Source organism: Hippopotamus amphibius, chromosome 11 (genome assembly GCF_030028045.1).
Source record: "Hippopotamus amphibius kiboko isolate mHipAmp2 chromosome 11, mHipAmp2.hap2, whole genome shotgun sequence".
Lineage (NCBI taxonomy): Eukaryota > Metazoa > Chordata > Mammalia > Artiodactyla > Hippopotamidae > Hippopotamus > Hippopotamus amphibius.
The window spans coordinates 26,940,884-26,963,522 of record NC_080196.1 but is presented as its reverse complement, the minus strand read 5'-3'; the positions used below and the strand labels follow the sequence as shown (position 1 = coordinate 26,963,522).

General features: G+C 47.6%; 1 protein-coding gene across 3 annotated transcripts in view; it reads right to left on the bottom strand.

The window, feature by feature from the left end:
• Positions 1-22,639, bottom strand: part of TRAM2 (translocation associated membrane protein 2) — a 111,999-nt gene that overhangs the window by 63,892 nt on the left and 25,468 nt on the right. For all 3 annotated transcript variants that reach the window (XR_009047961.1, XR_009047960.1, XM_057698616.1), the window contains exon 2: positions 9,267-9,330. Coding sequence is in view for 1 of the 3 variants with exons in the window: in XM_057698616.1 (XP_057554599.1) it covers positions 9,267-9,330 (64 nt within the window). In the remaining 2 variants the exon portion in view is untranslated. The remainder of the gene's footprint in view (positions 1-9,266; positions 9,331-22,639) is intronic.

Genomic DNA, 22,639 nt, shown 5'->3' with positions numbered 1-22,639 from the left:
GGCTTGCTAATTCTTATAAAAATCCTCTCACTCCCCAAGGTAGAGCTCCGACCATTTAAGCAATGCCCCTATCTTGCACGAGCTCTCAAAAAGAACCGCGATGGCCTGGCAGTTGGCTACTGTGATTTTTTAGGAGAGTATATCTCAGCACATCTCTGAGCTCTTAGATCAGAGAGGTGATTCTGGCCTTGAGTCACAGCAAAACGCCTGCAGGGACCAGGTGGGGAAATGCAATGAGCAAATGGTCTGAGCATCTTAAGATAAATCCTTTCAACACAGAAGCCGCTGCACTAAACAGGGAACAGTCTTCAGTGCCACGATATGCCCCCCACCACCTTCCCTTAGCTGTAGGGCCCTCCTGGTCTGCCTTTCACATTTCCGCTTTGAGAGAGAAACAAGTTTAAGATCCACTTCCCTTTTAACCTTACTAAAAGAAAAACAACAATTCAAACTGGGATACATGGTGGCTGCCAGGCAGTCTCAGCGTGAGGAACCCATTAGAGAGGAGTGGTGACTGTGCCAAAGTGTGCCGGGTGTGTGTCCCAAGGAGTGAAGGAAGGCGTGGGGAAGGCTGCGGGAGGGGTGCGGCCCCATATTTCAAAAGCGAAAAGAGAGATCCCTACGTGAAATCATCTGATTTTAAAATGCTGGTGACTAATTCCAAAATTGTAAAAACACTTTATGGGCCAACACCAAACTGGCCAAAGAAAATACACATACAAGCCAGCTCTGACCACAGGCCACCAATTTGCAATCCCCAGCCCAGATGACCCGACACCTCCCAACAGCCATATTCTGTGAGTCCTCTTCCTACGCACTGCCGTGGAGTAGGTCAGTACATCCCCTGGAAGAGTTAACCTCGTCCTGGAAGAAGCACCTTCAATAACGACCCTCCCCTCTGTGGATGAGTTATCCTGTGTCCTGTCAAAAAAGTGACACTTGCTTTATCTCTGATCACAGTTTAAAAAGAGAGTCGATGTGATCAATAGAACCTGGCTGTCCTGACAACCACAGGTGGAGCTGGCCCTTTCGAAAGCATGACTCTTACTGGTCTCCTGTTTTGCTTCCTATGACTAATAGACATTTTCCTGTTTCCCCTGGTGTCACCTGTAAGCAGCTTCTCTCGCCTGCCTTCACAGGTCCCATCTTGTCCGGATACAGCTGTGCCATCTCTGACCTCCTCCCTGGAACCTGAGCTGGCTGGTGGCCACCTGTGGCTGACACCCCATCTGCTCTTTACGTCCCCTTAAAGTCCAGTTACCTGCCAACAAGGCTTCTGCCTTTGTCTGAAAACCTGGTTGCTTACAGAGCATTACTGCACAACCTGGGTGCCTCTTTCTCTCCCAGCTTCCTTCCTAATCCCTGCAAACCTGGATTTATAAATGCTACTTTCTGTGGGTTTCTGTGCTTGTGGCCAACTCTCTTTTCCCATCCGTTTGAATCTTTTACAATATATATAAATCCAGAACGTAGATATGAAAAATTATACCATAAGCAAAATCAAAAGGCAAATGACGACCAAGGGGAAAATATAATTCAAATCATAAACAAAGGCTAATCTTGCTAATGTATGAAGAGTTCCTAAAACTTAAGGATGAAAAGATAACAGACCCAAGAGAAGAATGGGCAAAGGGTATGAACAGAGAATTCACAGAGAAAAGAAACAGAGATGGCCCTTACACATTTAAAAGGATGCTAAACCTCACAGGGAAGAGAAATGAACTACAACTACAATGAGATACCATTTTATCCCTATCAGATTGCCAGAAATCCAAAGCTCGAGGTACACTCTTGCTGAGGCTGTGGGGATACAGGCTCTCTCTCACATTGCTGGTGGGATGCAAAATGGACCACCTCTTCAGAAGGGCAATTTGGCAATTTTCATCGAGATTACAAACACATCAGCCCTTGGATGCGGCAACTCCACTTCTGGGAATTTGTCGTACAGCTAGCTGTACCTACCAGGTTCAAAATGACACGTGCACAAGGTTGTACACTGCAGCCCAGTTTTCAACAATAAACTAATGGAAACAACCCAAGCAGTTTTCATCTACGGGGGACTGGGTAAACAGACCAGAGTTATAACACCGGGGCTTATGACACAGTTGTAACAAGCTGTGGCTGTGGACGACGGTGCCAGCCTCCCCGGAGAGCCCAGGGGTGCACGCTGCTGCAGGTCCACCCCAGGACCAGTGAATCAGAAACTTGGCCTTGGACCAGGGATCCGTACTTAGTGTCCCCAGGGGATCCTGACATGCTGAAATGCACTGATACAAACTGTTGAGCCATTTTTAAAAATCAGGGAGAAATGAAGGGCGAGAGCAGGTAAACCTAATCAGGAAACACAAAAGGAAAAGAGCGGTTGCTTTTGGGAGGGACCCCAGGAAGCTGGGAGGGCTGTCTCGTGACCTGTGGGATGACTGCATGGTGCCCGCAGATGTAAAAATTCATCACACTGTGCCCTTAAGAATATGTGTGCTTTACTATTGTGTAAACCACCCAGTCTGTACACACACTCCCTCCCTCTCTCCCTCCGAGGCTGCCCAGAGAATGAAAGAATCTTCAGAGTTACCATCTTAACCCCAGATTGCATGATTTGTCATATATTTTCTCCAGCTTTATAGAAGGTAGGAAGACAAGGATATTTTTTATAATATAAAAATGTAGCAAAAATGAGAGATGCATTGAAGAGAATATGGAAACCAAAGTGCCCAGCCTCTATGTAGTTTTCCTGATGTACCATTCCCTTTTCTAAGGCTATATAACCCTGCCTGTGGCCTTCAAGAAAACAATATCTCAATAACTCCTGATGCCAGGCCCACCCTCGGCCCCACCGCTGTTTAACACATCTGAGGCTTCTACTTACAACCAGCCTGAGCAGACAACATGCAGCATGTGAAGAACACCTACAGAGAGAGAAGGTGTGAACTTTTTTTAATTCCCTGAGAGCCATAAAGAGGAAACTCCTCAAGATCACATACCAAAAAATGTCTAAAATCACAGCCTTTTTTTTTTTTTTTTTTTTTAACTTGGATAAAAATAATGCCAACAAGTTCATTGTTAAATTAAGGACAAAAACTATTTCAGTAAGAACAACTAAGAAAAAAGAAATGATCCTGGCTAGACAGAAGCAAAGATTTGATCAGAAGAAATGGGAGGGTTGGGGAGGGGAGGCGGCCGTTCAGAGACGCTACCGGCTTGGTCAGCTTCAGGCTGTTTAACAGTTAGCCCAGCAACTCATCTCAGTGGTTCTGGCTTAAACCTCTAGAAGCTCCACATAGGATAAATTCTCCAGGCTATAACAGGGGATCGGACAAAAGCCAGGTCTAGGTGGGAAGGGGACATACTTCCAAGGTGCTGTTACCTAGAGCTGACCTCTTACAGTTCATCCACTTTTCTGCACAATTGTTATGCTTAAATAATAAGTGCTATGGTCTGAATGTTTGTGTCCCCCCCAAAGTTCACATGCTGGAATCCTAGCCCCCAAAGGTGACTGTATTAGTGGGTGGGGCCTCTGGGGAGGTGTTTAAGCCATGAGGATGGAGCCCTCATGAATGGAATTAGTGCCCTTATAAAAGAGGCTCCACAGAGCCCCCTCCCACCACATGAGGACACAGCAAGAAGTCCATGACCTGCAAGAGGGTCCTCACCTGACAAGGCTGCACCCTGATCTCAGACTTCCAGGACTGTGAGAAGTAAATTTCTGTTGTTTATAAGCCACCCAGTCTGCACGGTTTTGTTATAGCAGCCTGAACAGACTGATAAAGTTTAATAAGTAGTTTCTGTTTACTGAAAAAGTAAAAGATCAAGTCCAGGGCTAGCTATAAGCTCCCACTCTTCTTCAGATGCCAACCAATCCAGCGAGGGCAGTGAAGACTCTGGTTTATTTTCTCTTATTCATATAGACAGGACCTTAGGGTCAAAGGGGATCTTGTTTGGCCCAAGGGACCAGGATGGAGCCAGGTCTCTGCTTTCCTTGCTGGGTTTCCGGGCCATGCCCACCACCCCGTTTGGCAACCCAACCTTCTCACAGCTTCCCTGGGCCCTGGTGCTGCATGGGATCTGAGCAGCCTGGCCCCTCCTCTGCCCTTACTGGTATATCTTGAGAATGTCCAGCAACTGTCTCCCTTGGTGTAAAAGGACAAGGCCAGGCTCCATGAGTTTCAAGTCTCCTGCAGCTGGACAGACCACAGGTCCGGGCTGGGCAGCTTTTGTCTGTAATCAAGTCAGGTTTCCAACTCCAGAGCCCCTGTCACCCACCTGTCTCTTGCTTTTTTGTCCCCCACGAGCTCATCTTACAAACAGGGGCTCGGTTTGATATGTGATGCCAATCTTCCGAGTTCATGACACAAGCACAAGACAAGACTAACTCCTACCGGCTAGCAAGGGAACAAAACACACCCTGAGCCCTGGACAAAGGCCTTCGGCTGAATGAGGCTTTAAAACCATCTGTCTGAGGTTGTTTGGATGGGGCTGTGTGTCTTATCCTGGAAGGGCTGCGAGAGCAAGGGCCACACGGTGGTGTGGGAGGGCCCCGGGCTTTGCATCTCCAGCTGCTAAATGCTACACAGCAACCACCAGGACCAATAGAGCCAGGAGATGGGTCCTTGTCCCGTTTGCTTACTGTCAAACCAGCCCTTCTCTCGAAAAGGCCCCTCCCGCCCAGCCTCCTCACTCTAGGTGCCCAGGAACTCCTAGGTGCCCATGACTTCTAGGGAGCAGAAGCCCCGACTAGAAACCAAATCCACCCAATGACAGTGCCCTCCTCCCCCGCTCCAAGACTAAACAGTTACAGAAAAACCAAAATTGGATGAGAACAGAAAGATGCAAATGAGTTACTGGATTTAGTGGGCTTCCCTCTCTTACCTTCAGGGTTGGAAGCACAGGATCATCTGCAAGTCTACTTAGAGCTTTTCACCCAGGGCACTAAGAGCAGCACTTCAGATGCCTGGGGATCTCGTTAACAGGAAGGTTCCAGTGCAGAAGGTCTGCGGTGGGGCCTGGAGTCTGTGTTTCTAACAAGTTCCCAGGTGGTTCGGGTCTGTGGACAATCTGAGTAGCAAGTGCCTCCTGGATTCCTGTCTTCGGGAATCGCTGGAGTTGAGATGGTGACCATCACCCTCGCTCTGACAGATGGGAATGGAGACCCAGACGCCACGTGGTTTGCCCAAGGCAACTCAGCACACTCCGGCACAACTCAACAGAACCTGGTACATTTTAGCCTGTCTGGGGTCACCTGTTCTATATCAGAAGGGGAGCCAGCAGGCCTGAGTTTGTCTGTCTATGGGAAGACTCAAGCGTCTATTCTTTGCTGACCTTTTACAGTCTATATACTTCTGGCCGTAATACCAGATACTCTCTGGTATTTGAATCAGAAAGACTCAGGGTGTCTAATGGTAAGACCAGACACATGACATTTTATTCCTTGCCAGAGCTGGGCTGGGTGTATTGTTGCAGATAAAATATAGGACGGTCAGTTAAACTTGAATTCCAGATAAACAAAGAATACTTCTCTCGTATAATTTTGTCCCACAGATACTTTTAGATATACTTACACTAAAAAAAGTACTTGTTGTTTATCTGAAATGCCAATTTAATGGGTGGTCTTGGATTTTTATTTGCTAAGTCTGGCAACCCTAACAGGTGGGAATGAGGAGAGAAGGGATGTGGTGACAAGAACATGTCCTGCTGCATTGCTGTTGACCTTAAAGAAAACCCCAAGGACGCCAGCACTCCCCCGCGATGCACAACTTCTGACTGCAATGACTGTGCCCATCCCCTCTTCAAGTTCGTCTCTCTAAATGGAGCTTAACCTTCTTAACTAGTTTATTCTAATGTGACAGAATCCTATATTTATAGCCAGTATTATGAGTTGAACTCCACAAAATTCCTATGAAGTCCTAACCCCCAGCACCTCAGAATGGGTGCTTATTTGGATTTAGGGTTATTGCAGATGTAAATAGTTAAGATGAGGCCACAGTGGAGTAGAATGGGTCCTAATCCAATATGATGTCCTTACAGAAAGGGGAAATTGGACGCGGAGACTGCCACGGACACAGAGTAAAGACGGGTCCCACAGCCACAGGCCAGGAAGCATGGTGCTGCTGACATCTTGATCTTAGACTTGTACAATATGTTACATTGCTGTTGTTTAAGCCACTCGGCTGGTGGTATGTTTGTCACTGCTGGCCTATAAACACATGCTGGGAGCTGGGAAGAAGGGAGGAGAGAAGAGGGAGGAGAGGAAACAGGCAAGAAAACTCATACGTGTTCCCACTGGCTGTTTTCTGTAGAACTTGGAAAAAACCTTTGCCGAGGGAGGACGAGGGATTTAGAAATGTAAACCACTTTGTATAAAACCCATCACTGCTCTCTTAAAATTCACATTTTAAACACTGAGTTGAACAAGTTACTTAAAGAAGAAACCTGAGAAATCAGAATTGTCCCTGGTGATACAAATAGGGCCCACCCGCAAGCACCTGCAACCTTAAAGAGATTTGAGGGGGCGGGTTTTAAATTCACAACCTCAATAGGCCTCGGTCATGAATGTCTTCTTTCCCATGAGAAGTCTGCCCTCCTCTGCAACTTACAAACCCAACATCGCCACGCTGGGTTGGGACCAAGGAGCTCAAAACAAAGTTAAGCAGGCTACCCTGATCGCATCGTCTCTCTGGATGATTTGCTTGTCCTATTCTGAACAGCCCCCAATGGCAAGATTTAAACAAAAGCCAGCCTCTCTAGCAATACCTGATCATCTCTTCCAGTGTGGATCTTATGTCCTCTCTCCTCTACCCAGGCCTCGTTCTGGCCTGGAGGAGGATTCCAGGGGCAGAACTGCAGGGCCCCACCCTGGAAAAATGCCAGACCTCGCAGGCTCCCGTCACACTGGCCTCTGGTCAGTGACTAGAACACGCTAAGGTGTCTGTGCCTCACGAGGCCTCTGAACATACTGATTCCTACGCCTGGAATGTTCTTCCTTCTGCCCAGACTCCCTCCCTAAACCCCCGACACCACCCGCACACACGCTCGGTTCAAAGGGCAGCTTCCCAGAAACATCCGGTCAACACCTTTTGATTTTTCCTTATCACACAACTTTGTATATTTCCTTCACCATCCTTATCACGACTATAATTACTTATTGTGTGCTGTGTTATTATCTATTCCCCTCCTAATAAACGGTAAGTTCCGTGAGTCAGAGATCAGACGTGTTTCATAAATTACTTTCTAGTCCAGGCCTGGCACACGGCAGGCACACAAATATTTGTCTGAATTAACCAATTAATTAATTAGTTAAAACAAACAAATTGAGGGCATGATAGGAACTCGGGGGAACGCTCTTCCTGCTCAGAAGCTCTGGGTTCAGCTCCGGGACATGAAGCCTTTGCTTCTCACCCTTGCTGTGAGAGGGAAGTTTTTAGGATATCCGTTGTCTCCTAAAATCAACCCTCTGATCACGATCTGGCTTTACAAACAGATCCTTCCTACAATAAAGTCATGTCCTGCTCACACACACTTCAACTGCAGTGGTCCCCAGGGCAATACTTTCTCCCAGTAATTAACAAGGCACTGCTGAGCTATGATCTGGCATCCCCCCTAAATTGACTTCGGGCAGAAATGTAATGAAAATAGGGCACAACCTTTGATAGGTGGATATCTCTTTATAAATTAACACATCGGTATTCTGACATTAAAAAAAAAAAAGCCTATGCATTTTATATTTACAAAAAAAAAAAGAAAAACATGTCTTAAGAGTTAGATGACCGAGGGTATTTTGGCAATACATGTATAAAACCTGTAAAATGTACCTACTACTTGACCCAGAAATTCCAGTAATAGGAATTTATCCTAAAAATTAATTATGAATGCAGGAAGTCACAAGAATGTTTACTGTAGCACTATAAAAGCTAGAAACTTAAATATGGGATTGAATAAATAGCTTTGTAGCTTTTCAGAATGTCTTATTGAATGGAAGGCTAATGAATGACATGGAAAAAAGGTTCACCATATGCTAACAGCAAAAAAAGTGGGTTATGAGTTAAGACTCCAAAATGCTAACTGTAGTTTTTGGGTGGTGGGACAATGTGTGATTTTTATTTTCTCATGTTTACCTGTATTTTATACATTTCCTGTGAGAGTCATAAATGTACTTTGGAAAATGTTTATTTAAAAATACATTGTAACCAGTCACAAAAGGACAAATACTATGTGATTCCACTTATATGAGGCTCTAGAAAGAGTCAAATTAATAGAGACAAAGTAGAATGGTAGTTGCTGGGGGTTGGGGGAAGCAGGCATGGGGGGTTATTGTTTAAGAGGCACAGAGTTCAGTTTTGCAAGATGAAAGCAGTTCCAGAGATGCGCGGTGGTAACAGCAGCCCCATACCGTGAAGGCACTTCATACCACTGAACTGGACGCTTAAAAATGACTAAGATGGTAAATGATATGTGTATTTTACCCCAATTTTTTTAAAAACCAAAAAAACTTTTTAAAAAATTTAAATCCATAAATCATAAGTACAGCTGGGTCTAGAGGTGTCCTAGTTATTGGGATTTTCAAGAGACAGGAGTAGAGAAGGCTGAATTTGACCCTGGACCGCACAGCATTGAACAAGACAGTCCGTGTGCCCGCCACGCTGGCGTGCGCCTGAGATGAGCTGCTGTTGCCTTGTCTCCTGACTACGGCACTGGCCATGGCGTTTCCTGTCTCTTCCTTCACAAGCGTGGAGTCTTCTCCCTCTCCTGCCAGCGTCCCTTGCTTTGATTCTAGTGAAGGACTGGGTAGGGTGCCCCAGAGGTATGACTTCCGCCGGAGCCTGGCTACAGGGACTGCAGGGGCAGGAGAGCCCGGGAAAGACTCCGGTCATATCCTGCAGAGGCCATGGGTTAAGGGATTTGCCCCCTGCGCCCTTCAGCTAGCTGCTGGTGGAGCCAGGCCAAGAAAGGAATCTGACCTCCAAGTCCAGACAACTCGCCTCTCCACTGCAGGATGAGGAGGGGAGGGCTCGATTCAGTGGAGAACATTCCCCCTTCATTCACCAGGAGGGCACCAGCAATGCTCAGTGCCTAGAGGTGGACCCGAGAACCCAAAGCTTGCAGAGCCTTGGGCTGGAGGCTACATGTGGCCCGAAGCTGCATCTTCACAGCAACAGGGAGTTGGAAGCTAAGCCTATATATCTAAAATGATCATACACGTACACAGGAAAAGGAAGTCTTCCAAGAACTGTAGGGTGAACAGGCCTTGGGAAAGAGACCCATGCTTTTCTTACCTGCTGTAGGCACGCTAACATTATACTGAGGTAAAATAAATAGGAAGGCAGTCTTGGCGGTGACCTGTGAAATAGAGGGGAAAAGTTCCAAGTTAGCTTCTTGGCCACATCAAAAGAAACAAGAGAAGCCTGCTACCAGTCCTGGGGCCCACGCCTTTCACATCTCAGACCCACAGGCTTCTTCAATGAAGGGTTTCACCTAGGGCAGAGTTAGCACAGTTTTTTTTTCCCCCCATTTTTCTTTAATGATATCCTTCCCAATACCTGCACTAAAAACAAAGGAAACAATCCCAAGTCCTAGAAGGTATCTAGACTTGTACTCGCTGCAGATGGAATGCAACAAGGTGTGCTCGGCTGGGCCGAGAGCTCACAAGCAACGTACAAATCTGTCTGCCATTCATTCATTCATTCAAGTGTTTATCAAGTTAGTTCTAAGCACCCAGCTTTGGTGAAGTCAGAAACTAACAGAAGATGAGGTCACAGCCTTCCAGAGGTTTCCAGCACTCAGACCTGGCCGAGGTCTCCCAGCGCACTGGCTAACTGCACAGTGGGCGGCAGCCCCCCAAGTCTAAACCTGGGCTTCAGAAACAGAGCGTTCCAGCTGCTAATTTCACATCTGCCCTACTGGGGGCCAGGTGGGCAGGGCATAACACCCCACACTGTTGGTCTGTTTATTTCGAAAGCTGCCTTTAAAATCTCGGTTGTGCTGTGAAAAAGCTGCGGTTGTCATCTGGTTATTAACCTCCAGCTCAGTCCCCGTGCAATTCAGCACGCAGGGGAGAGACTACAAGATGCAGGGATTTGAAGCTTGGACTCAATAACCAGCTGCTTAGGTTGAGACACTGCCTCTGCATTTGCCCTCCTCGCGACCCTGAGCTGTGATCTTACACCTGGAGCCCCACTTCCCGTGTCTCTAAAAGGCGGGATATTCGTGGTACCCCAGCTGGTCGAGGTGGCGATGGCCTAGCTATTAGCATTGTTTAAAGCTCCCCAGATGTTTCTGATGTGCAGCTGGGGCTGAGAAGCTCCGCTGCACAGTCCTGGGGCAGGTGTGGAGGCCAGGTGAGGGGGCGACCAGCCCCAGGCCTTTTCCAGGAGGCCCCTGGGGACACCTCATCAGTAGAGTTAGTGGTTCTCCTCTAAACAGAAAGATGTGAAGAGTGCACCGTGGGTGTGCGGGAAACACACTGCGCCGTGGCAAAAGCAGCAGGGAAACGGCCGCAATGATGCATTCCGGCCCCTCCACCAAACGCTGTACACGCTCAAGGCCCCATCTCTCCTTCAGTTTCACTGCGGAAACACTCCCATCTTTTAAGCTGGTGGTCTGAAGTGGACCTCTGTGGGGTTCTGGCTGACCACGACCCCTCTGCCCCTCCTCAACACACCAGGATTTCCTGAGGAGACACCTCTCCCCAGCTCTGTGCTGTGGGGGTGCCACTCTGGTGACCACCATGCCCCTGGGAGGAAGAAAGGGGCAGACCCTCTCTCCGGCCCATCGGAAACCCTCTTGTGGGCTCTGAATCTTGGATGGGGATGGAGGAAGAGCTGGTCAGTGCCACGTGCCTACCAGACTCTTCTGCTGGGGATCCCACAGCCCTGCCCCGGAGCCCAGATCTCATCAACTGTATGAACCCCCAGGCGGCTTCCTGAAGTTGGCCAGAGTCCATTCCTAAGATACATCAGAATCCCATGCGTAGAGCACGTTCGAACCCCTCGGGGAGCTTCTAGAATTTTGATGCCTGGACCACCCCAGCCAATTAACCCTGCCCCTCAGGGACATGGGCGAGCTGCCAGGCTCCCCAGAGCAGTCCACGTACAGCCCAGCCTGGGAGCCCCAGGTGGAGACCCATCCTCACCAGCCTTACAAAGCAGGCCTCTCTGGCCAGTCTCTGTGTCCTCCACAGAACTCACTTAATTTATGATTTAGGTCAATTTTTATTTTAATTTCAAGAGAAACACACATACTTTAAAAAACAATTCAGAAATATGTAAAGTAAAAACCGAACAGTCACTCCACGTTCTTGGTTTTCCTCTCTCTCTCCACGTGTGTGGGGTCAGTTTTCTGAAAGCTTTTTCCTATGCATTTATCCACTTGGAATTTATTTCATTTCACTCTGGCATTATAATCTGGACTGTGTTTATAAACACTTGACACAAGGGATTAAAGAATGAAAAAAATTTAAAAGAGCTACAACATTTTTTTCTAAATTTTTCTATTGAAGTATAGTTGATTTACACTGTTGTTTTAATTTCTGTTGTACAGCACATTCAGTTATTTATATATATACACACACATATATAAACATACACATACACATATATATTCTTTTTCATATTCTTTTCCATTGTGGTTTATTATAGGATATTGAATACAGTTCCTGTGCTATACAGTAGGGCCTTGTTGTTTATTTTATATATAGTAGTTTGTATCTGCTAATCCCAAACTCTTAATCTGTCCTCTTTGGTAACCATAAATTTGTTTTCTATGCCTGTGAGTCTGTTTCTGTTTTGTAAATAAGTTCATTTGTATCATATTGTAGATTCCACAGATAAGTGAGATCATATGGTATTTGTCTTCCTCTTTCTGACTTAGTAAAAGAGCTACTACTTATTAAATACTATTTAAACCACTTTTTTATCTCTGTTATTCAAATGGTTATTGCAGGAACATATAGACCAAAGCGCAAAAATATTCAGTGTACACGAAAGCATTCAAAGTACAGTGACATAGAAAATGTGCAGGTCAATCTTTTGTTTACTGATGTCAACGCAGAGATAAGTGGTTATATAATACAAACTTCCTATACACACTAGCGCTTTTCATTACTATTTCCCACAGGGTTACCCTAATGTTTAACACTGAAAAGCTTGGCCAAATAAAATGGGCTCTCTGTGAAAGCGTACACAGATGTATGGACTTTTTTTTTCATCTTCTTTCTTTTCATTGAAAAAAATTTTAGAAAATGGCAGTTAATAAAGGGCACTAACAAATCAACAGGGGTATACTAGTAGAAAACACAGACAATAGAAAACCAAAAATGCCACTGGCTTCTTTAATTTGTTAAAAGCACAAAATACAACAGGCAGAAAGTCTGCTTTAAACATATTAAAAAGCTGTGTTCTTAGACACAGAAAACAAACTTATGGTTACCAGAGGGAAAAGCCAGGGAGCGGGGTATAAATTAGGAGTCTGGGATTAGCAGATACACACTACTATATATAACACAGATAAACAACAAGGACCTACTGTATAGCACAGGGAACTATATTCAATATCTTGTAATAACCTATAATGGAAAAGAATCTGAAAAAGAGTAGAGATATATATATATATATGTATAACTGAATCACTTTGCTGTACACCTGAAACACAACATTGAAAATCAACTATATTTCAACTTTTAAAAAAGCTGTATTGTTGTCTCAATTAGCCCCAAATCAGATCTATACACACCCACAAAAACGGTGTGTGAAGGAATGCTGTCCAACACAAGAAGTTGTACCGTGAATTAAGGCAAACAGCTACTGACACAGGAGTTAACAGAGCATTAGCCTCTAACTGCTGGAAGAATAATCCCCCCCCCCCTTTTTTTAGGGAGGACAGCCATTTGACATATGGGCTGGTCAGATGCCCTTGGCCTCATCCTGCACATCCAGTCAATTCTTGTTGCTCCCAGTTCTTCTGTTCTGGGAAGTTACCATGATCCTAGCAACACAGAACTACTGCTCCTAGTGGTTAGGTTCCTACAGGGCTCTGGTCACATTTCCATCAACTGATCAACCTGTAGCCTTGGTTTACAGGTGTCCTGTTGAAAGATGCTCTAGGGCACACACACACAGTTGAAGCGTGGACACTGAACCTGTGGCTCGAGCCTGAAGGAAGCCTCTCGAACACACGGATGTTCTCCACCAGACCCCTTGCTCAGAATCCCAAGGTGGAGCCCCAGCACCGCACCTGAGGGCCATTTCAAGCAGCCAAGTCACCAAAGAGAGGCACAAAGATGCGAGCACGCAGCACTAAACAGACAGCAAAAAAGGCCACTTGCTCACAGCAGGAGCTGGACCAGGAAGGCAGAGTACCGCCAGATTCCCCTCCACCTGGGGCTGTGCCCACCGGGGGAGCCACACGCCCCACCACCTGTGCATGTCCACAAACACCGCAAAACCCGGACGGAGATCGGGTTCTGGGGTCACAGATGCATGTCCTCAAGCAGTAGCCGTGCACACGCGGGGCATGGAGAGGGAGGGCAGCTGTCCTGGGACACACCCGCAGGGCCATGAGGGCTGAGGTTTTCTCTCTTTTCACCTTTATTGAGGTGTAGGGCCGTGAGGGCTGAGGTTTTCTCTCTTTTCACCTTTATTGAGGTGTAATTTACACACCATAAAACCCACACTCCGTAAGTAGACTAAGTAGAGGGCTTTCTGGGGTTTATCTTTCCTTGTTTTTAATCTCTCCCTTCATTGGAATGTAAGTTCTAAGAAAGTGGGGATCTTAACACATCTTGATTACCTTCCATCCACTGCCTGCAACCGCACCTAGAAACAGCCCGCACTCGGCAAGCACTTGCTAAATGCAGACGCGATTAAGCAGGGCAGCCAGTATGGTGCTGTCACCTGACCCTCAGCTTGTCCTCTGCCTTCATTCATTCCCCTGTGCACGTCCCCTCTTTCTCCCTGGGGTCCATCCCAGTGCTGGGCACGTAGTAGGGTCTCTCAGAAATGCCTATTTGATGAGCAAATACTGCAAGCAGCTATAAAATCTAGGAACTGCAGATGAATGCGTAACAAATGCTTTCTGAACGTGATTCTAAGAGAATAGGATCTGGGACTCTAATTAAGGCAAAAAATTCAAGATTCCAGTATTTTTCCATCCCTACGGCCCTGGTCGTAGCAGGAGAAACCATTCCAAACTGTGCATCCTTCTTTGCAGGCAGCTGTGCTCGCTCCCACGTTACACGTCTCAGGGAGCGAATGTCCGTTTCCCTGTTTTATGGATGAAGAGGCTAAACCTAGGGCCCAGGAGAGGTCGTCTCGCTGGCAGGACCTCGAGCGGAAAAGACAATATTCAATTTGATTTTTGATTGATCAACACAATTTGATTAAAAACGTGTTCTGAAAACAAATTTAGGAGACACACAATATGGCACATAAAATAGAACAGTGACATAAAATAGAAGCAGGAGAGGACGACGAAAAAACATATATTGAAGGCAAAGAGAATGAGCGGGGATAAGACTGATCTATAAAACCTCATTCCAGGAAGTACAGCTCATTGGCTAAAGGTCCCCAGAAATTCGGCCCTCGGCTTTCTGGAAGCCATCAGAAGGAGGAAGGCGGGATCAGCTCCTGGATTCACCTCGTCCATTAATTAAGAAAACAAGAAAGCTGCCCTAGAAAAGCAACTCTACTTTTCCAGCGCAAAAACCATCCTCTGTGCTTTAAAAGGTCTTCTGGCACCCCAAAACTGCATTCCCCACTTCTCCCAGCCTCAGACCAGGGACGCAGTGGCCAAAAAGCCCCCCTCTGCCAGTGCTGGCTGGGTCTGTGTAACACAGAGGGCTGAGAAACAGGAGCCTATTAAAAATGTCATTCCAATTATTTCCCATCCCTCTAAGGCTGTTTATAGGAAACATTATTGAGTTTAATAGCATTTTAAATGCCAGGCTCAGTGGGTGAAAGGTTAAAAGTGAAAACATGCTATAATACACTAAGGCAAAGGAGAACACTAAATGATGCAGCAGGGGCCACCACGCACACGCACACACAGAGGAGGCTTCATTGAACTTTTAACTCAAACAGGGCATCAAGCACAAAGGCAGTGACATTGAGCGTGCCTGTGTAGCCATAACAAAACCAAAACCGTTCCACATGCCGTGTTCTATTAGAGGCACATGAATCTGAGCTCTCAGTTGCAACTAGACCAAGGATGCCAGTAAAACCGCTGCCTCCAGCAAAGCACAGTGGACTTGGACTCCAGTCCCAGTTCTGCTGGGGGGGCATCTGCGTGACCTCAGGTAAGGCATCGCACCTCTCTGGACCCCAGTCTTCTCATCCGTGAACAACAACAATAATGGCTGTGATTGTTATCAAAGGTTTAGTCAGTGCCACGCAGTTTTAAGTGCTTTACAAAAATTGTTTACTGTAGTTCTCACAGCCACCCTATGAGGCGGACATTCATATTCCCATTTTACAGATTAGCACAGAAAGGATCATGTGGTCGGAATGCATGTCCTTAAAGGTCCTCTCCACCTTCAGCTCCAAAAGGCTATCATTTCCTCGTTCCACTTCCTGTCAACGCCAAAAACATAGCCTTACACCGACAGCTTGCTGAGAGGTCTTCCCCAAATTTAAAATATATTCCTGCTTCCACATCTTATGAAGACGAGGCCCAGGTGTCATCTGTATCCAACAGCAAGAAAACAAGGCCTCTTGAGTCAACCTGCCAGCCCCAGATACCAGGCACACCTGGGCTTCCCAATGCCCCCATGTGCTCTCCTTCACCGCAAGCTGATATCTGGGCACCAAAGATAAGAAAGGAGAGATGTCATGAAGGCAGTCTCATGGCTTTCCTGGTAAGTAGTATTTGACCTCTGGTTTGGTTTATTGTTTATTTCTTGGCCACATCTACGTACTGGTCCTTGCAAGGGGCTGCGCTGCAAGACTAGCCACCAAGGACAGGAGAGGGGAGGGGGCCCCGTGTCCACAGGCAGCCCTGCTCCAAACTGCTCTGCCCCATGAACAATGCCTCTCCCACCCCGGGGCTGGAACACAGTCTGCGGGGCTGACTCGGAACCCCTCTGACTCAGGGATGCTCATGCCCTCCTCCTCAGGAGCACTAGCAGAGCCCAGCAACCTGTCCCCCATCCCGGCCCAGCCAGCTCTCAGGAAGCCAAATGATCTCCACTCAGAATTTCCCAAAGCTGATTTTGCATCTTTCTGCCTAGGCAGTGGATAGAAAAATTTCAGTCAGGCAGGAAAACATTTAAAACTCATTCCCCTCACAGATACAGAGAACAAATTACTGGTTACCAGTAGGGAGACGGAAGTGGGAGGGGCAGTATAGGAGTAGAGGATTAAGAGATGCAAACTATTATGTATCAAATAAGCTACAAGGATATATTGTACAACACTGGGAATATAGCCAATATTTTATAATAACTATAAGTGGAGTATAACCTTTAAAAATCGTGAATCACTATATTGTATACCTGTAACATATAACATTGTACATCAACTACACTTCAATTTAAAAAAACTGCAGGGGGGACTTCCCTGCTGGTCCAGGGGTAAAGAATCTGCCTTCCAATGCCGGGGATGCAGGTACCATCCCTGGTCAGGGAACTAAGATCCTACAGGCCGGGGGACAATTAAGCCCGCATGCCACAACTACTAAGCTCACACATCTCAGTGAGAGGCTGCGTGCCACAAACCACAGAGAGAAAACCTGCATACCACAACTAGAGAGGCACCCACGCACTACAACGAACAGCCCTCGCCACAACAAAAGATCCCGCACGCCTTAACGAAGACCCCACGTGCGGCAACTAAAGACCTGATGCAGCCAAAAAAGTAAAATTAAAATTTTTTTTAAAACTGCAAAAAAAAGAAAAAAAAATTTTTAAATTAAAAATAAGTAAGTAAAAGTCATGCCCAATTGATGAGGAAGGGTTTTTTTGGCTTGTTTGTTGTTTTTTTTAATAAAAGTCTTCCTGTCCTTCTCTCCTGGAGTGTTGGCTGCAGGCGTTGGGCTGGTCACCTGCACACACCTTTTTACGGCCAGTACTTGATGTATGAGCTTTGCAGCCCCACTGTCACTCTATACAAGGCAGATGCAGCTGAGACAAAGATGCTCCCCATGCTTGCTTTCTGAAATTCTCCGCGTGGATGACCAGGATGCTGGCAGGACCTTCTGAGTGACTTTTAGCAATGCCTGGAAATTCAGCTTTCTCACTTAAAAAACTGCCTTGATGTAAGAACTAGGCAAAGCTACCCAAACACACACAACAGATTCTCTACAAGCCTGTGTTCACCATGGTGAGAAGACCACTATCAACAGTCATGGCTACCGTTTTGTATTGGATTAAAAAATGACACTGTGTATTTATGAGAAAAAGCCATCATCAGAGCAGACGAGATACAATGATAGTACCTGCTTTAGGACATTCATCAGTTCCAAGGTCTCAAGTTTATATTGGGAGCAAAAGGAATTTAGAAAGGGTCATTTACAGAGTTTTTAAAATCTCTGAAGTTAAGCTTTCTTTTTTTTTTTTTTTTTTTTGGCCAAGCTGTGGGATCTCAGTTCCCCAACCAGGGATTGAACCCGGGCTCTTGGCAGTAAAAGTGCTGAGTCCTAACCGCTGGACAGCCAGAGAATTCCCAAGTTGAGCTTTTTTTTTTTAAGAAAAAGATACATATGAAGACTAAATTTGAAGCTAATCCAGTACTAAACCACACAAGGGGGTCTAGGGACACCGCTTCCCCGCTTCCTTTACAGCCACAACTTAATTATAATTTTAAGAAGACTGCATATGTACGCAATCCACGCTTGTACATATTGGACTTGACCCACTATATGCCTTACAGGTAGCCTTAGATAAAATAACTACATTCTATGTAATAAATACATTTCTTCTCTGGAGGCCTTAATATATATACACACTCATCTGCTCCCTCAAAAAAAGAGCCCTGGGTCAATATTTCAAATACTCTTACTTGATTATATACCTCACCCCCCTTTGCCCCAAAGCCCAGGAGCTTTCTTTCCCCTTATTTGGGTAGGTCAGCATACTCACGAACCATTCCTCACAGAAGCCAAAAACTAAATAAAAATAAAGAAGTGCTTGGTCATTAAAATTTTTTTGAAAGTAACAAAATAAGGAAGTGTTTACACAAAACAACTTTTTAGAATGTTAGTGTCCTTAAAATGAGCTTCTCTTGCACCACAAGAGTTCAGATTCTCCTAAAACACACACACACTGGTCAGGACAAAATATTTTTACTTTAGGGGCAAAAGCCACCTGTTCAGATGCAATATCATCTTTAAAATAAATTCAAAATCAACACAGAAAAAAGAAAGGGTTTTGAAGTGTAGAATTGTAGGCTCTGATTTTTGGAGGGTTCAGATTAAGTAACATTTTAGACTTGATTACAGAAGAGGAACAACTGCACTAATACATCACAGCGTCGTCCGAGCTGCAGTTTCTAAAGGAGCTTTAGCTCCACAAGGCTAGAAGCACAAAGAGGGGGGCAATCCTAACCGGCACAGATGTGTCTGCAGCGGCCAGGCACTAATCGTTGGCCGTGTCAAGAGAGGCTGCCAGGGAGAATCATCCCCAAGGAACTCATGGCATTTCCTCCTATTTGGGGGAAAAGGGAAAGGATTATTCAGGAGCTCTGAAGCGCCAGCGTAGCTGGACCAAGCAGGGGCCCAGGTGGATTTGCCTTCATTTGCTTATTTACAATTAAGGAAGGAAAGAGCAGGCAGACAGTGACCGACTGCCACCACGCTGAATTATTCTCCACCATCTGGAAAGTTTCCTACTTAAAACATCAGCATGTCTATCCTCACGTTCCAACTGAAGAGCCAGGCACAGGGAGTGGAGCTTGCTGGAAAAAACGAACTTGAAACAGCAAAGACGCGTCCCGGGGGGCCAGCAACCAGGACTGTTGGTGGGGGCGGAGGTGGATTCCCACGGGAACCCTCTGATTCCTCGCAGGCTTGTGTCAGGCACGTGAAGAGAGGCCCTGACCCAGGCTGTCCACCTCTGCCCACACACAAACTGAGCGAACTAGGGCAAATAAGTGAGCTTGTACAATAAGCCATTCCTCTGGAATCGAGGAGGTGTGATCTCTGTGGTCCTGGTTTCTGCACACCCTTACCCCACTGGGGATGAGGGATTAGGTGACAGGTCCCAGCGATGGGCCCCTGTGGTGCCACCAAATACCAGGAAGATACTTACCTTCCGCTCACAAGAAGCTGAGGCCAGGCCGGGAGCTCTGCTCTGCGCATCTTGATTCTGAATCACCTCTTTCCCACTCTCACGGGGCACGCGTTATAAACCTGCTCTGGGCAGGCATCCAGCCTACTCTGCACGCGTCTACAAAGACCTGCCAAGGACCACCTGCAGGAGGGCACCTGAGAGAACTTAACCCATGATGACTGGATTCAGGTGCATTCAATCAAGGCCATCAAGGTGAATGAAAAACACCCAGCACTCAAATAGCCCTGTCTGTCAGCAAATAATATTCACAAGGGCATGTTCCAAATCGTCTTCAACGTGGAGAAGGAAAATAACAGCATAAAAGGCAAGAGTTTCGAGAAAAATGTGCTACAGATAAACAAAATACAAATCTAACCCCAAAGGCATCGCCTGAGGTAAACACTACTCACACTTGGCCACAAGTCCCTCCATACCCCTAAACCAAATAAACACAGCCCAGGCAAACGCTGATATCTAGGCTATGTGCTATATTCTAAGATTCTCTCTCTCTCTCTTTCTCTCTCTCTCTCTCTCACACACACACACACACTCAGATAAAGCTATATGTGTTAGTACAAAATCTCGTTTTACTAACTGAAAGTGGTATTTTAAATGACATCTAAAAATGTGTGGTGCTTTTTCTCTGCCCAGGAGGCCAGCCTCCACCACAGCCTCTCAGTACCCCAGGAGGCTGCCTGTGACGTCCCACACGCGAAGGCAGCTGAGGAAGAAAACCACACCTCCGAGGCAGAGCCCAGACTGAGTCTGAACTCACAGCGGGTCCTCAGAGGTTGATGCGAGGCTGAAGGCACCCTCCGGCGATGCCCAGTAGGCAACACCACCCCCCGCCACACCTGCTGGCGAGCCTCGGCCCTGGAGCAAGAGCCAGGGGCCAGATGTGCCCCAACCTGGGCCCACTCTGTTTCAGGGGGACGCGAGAAGGAACAGGAGCCGCTGGGGACACCAGGGACCGTCAGCGTTGGCCGAGAAGCACAGGGGATCTCCATGCAAGACAACCACACAGGCACACACAAAGGGGCGGCGGACTCCTCCGCCAAGGCCTGGGCGGGGGGCCAACTCTGCAGCCACTGCTCTGCCCCCCACTGCACCCACACCCTGAGGCAGGAACCACGGCCATGGGCTGCAGGGGGCTGGTTAAAGAACCACCTCCCCGGACGGCACTGGGAGAGACTACAGATCCGTCGTCCTAAAATACCACAGGCCCCGCTCCACAGTCCTCCGTGACTCCCTAGTGCCTACAAAGGAACCAGGACCCCTGCCCGGATCCCAGGACGCCACAGGTACCCCACCTCACCTTTCTAAGCTTTGCTCCCTCAACTCACAGACACAGGAATGCTCCCACCCCCCATTCCAAACACCATCCCAGGCAGGAAAGGCACCACCCAAATGTGGAGCCCAGCCAGACAAATCGGGATGGAAAAGCTCCGTTACAACACAGCATCGTCATTATTAGAGGGTACACGCAGCAGCTCAGGAGACCAGAGGGGGGCCCCACTCGCCGTGGAGAACTTCACCAAGGCGTCTCTGCCTGATCTGTATCCTGAAGGGAAGGACAGGCCGACAGAAGGCAGGAAGGGAGCTGCACACGCTCCGGCAGAGAAACGGGAGAAATACGACTCCGGGAAGTGAATGGTCTGTGTGTAGAAGGCGAGGAGGCTGGAGGGCTGGCCAGAGCCAGGTCCCATGAAGGGCCTTTTATGGCAAGTATAAAAACTGGACTTTATCCTACCTGTGGGAGGCTTTAAACAGGGAATGATGCAATGAGGTCTCCACTGCAGAGAGTTCGTTCTGCTCAGGGTGCAGAGGATGGGCTGGGAAAGGGTGGGCAGCAGGAAGCCAGTTAGGAAGGAAGGATAAGGCAGGCCTGGACGAAGGCGGTGGCCACAGACACAGGCAGCGTGGGGCCGTTTTCAGAGCACTGGATGGCACAGTAAATCCGGGGCGGGGAGGGGAGGTGATCTGGTCTTGTTCAGAAAACGGACGTAGAAACGTCTAACTTCAGTAAGACGTGCTTGGTGTTAGGATGGCTATTCAGAACGCTGCGGGTGGTAGGATCATCAACTGAGAGAGAAAACAGCTGTGGTCCAGGGCTGGGCGGGGGAAGAAGGGGGCTGAGAAGGACCAGCCAGAGAGGCAGACGGAAGCAGAAAGGGCCCAGCAGCCAGGAGAGGAGAGTGTCGGAAGGAATCCGGGGAGGACCAGTCAGCCTGGCACTGAGATGCTCGCTACAGGGGGCAGCGGTCTTAACTTTTTTTTCCTGATGGAACAGTGGAACAGTGCCCAGGACACAGTGGGACCCCAATAAATATTTGTGGAAAGAATGAGTGCATGAAGACTCCATCCAATTGGGGGACGGGAAGGTCATCAGGGACCTTGGTGAGTGAATGTTGCAGAGAAGGAGGGGGCAGAGGCTGGCGCACGGGGTGAGTATGAAACAGAGAAAGAAGGAGAGATGAGTCTGAACCGCTTTTCTGGGGACCAGGAGGTCAGGGAGGGACAGAGGAGCTCGCACCTGCGTGTAGAGAGGAGAAAGTCCACGGGAGGAAAGTGACTGGATATGCAGAGAACGGGGGAGCTGGAAGGAATACATCTATTTGGGGCGGAGGGAATCTCTTCAGGAAATGATCTCCAGGACCGCAGGAGAGGGAGGGCCGAGGGGAGCACCGACCCAGGGCAGCTCCCCGCTCAGGCCCTGCTCCCCAAGATCCCTGCCGTATCTGAAGTTCTGACGCTTGTCTAGATCCAGAGAAGATTTTAAATCAGTACACCTTGAACTGATGTAATTCAGAGGGAGAAACAGGGAGTCCAAGAGGACTGTGGAGGACGTGGTGGGGAGGCAAAACCAAAATGAATACCCCCTGCCCCATCACACTCAACAGGGCTGGGAACCGTTTCTGTCTCCTCAGTCGCCTCCTCTGACCCAGCGCCACACTGCCTCTCTCCGAGGCCATCACTTCACCCTCAGCCATGTTCCAAGAGGGAGAGGCAGGGCCACCTGGATGGACTCACGGGAGGATGGCTGTTCTTCGGGTTCCAGGGGGACCGTTGGGGTGCTGGCCAGAGGGCCATCAGGAGGCCTCCGGCTTCTCATCCTTCCATCAGCTGTCACTGTCTCTGACCGGAATGACAAGGTTTAGAATCAGAACCCTCAGACGCAGATAAGCGTCTGGCCGAGGGCCGGGGTCCACGTTCTGAGACCTGCAGTGCCTGCCACCACAGCCACAGCGGGGATTCTGGGGCCTTCTCCGGGATCTTACAATGGCCACACCGGGTTTTCTAACAGACACGTCAAGGAAAGCATTAGAAGTGTGTGTGTGTGTACGCGCGCATGCATGCAAAACAGGCTGGTGAGACACTCTCACACTCCAGAAA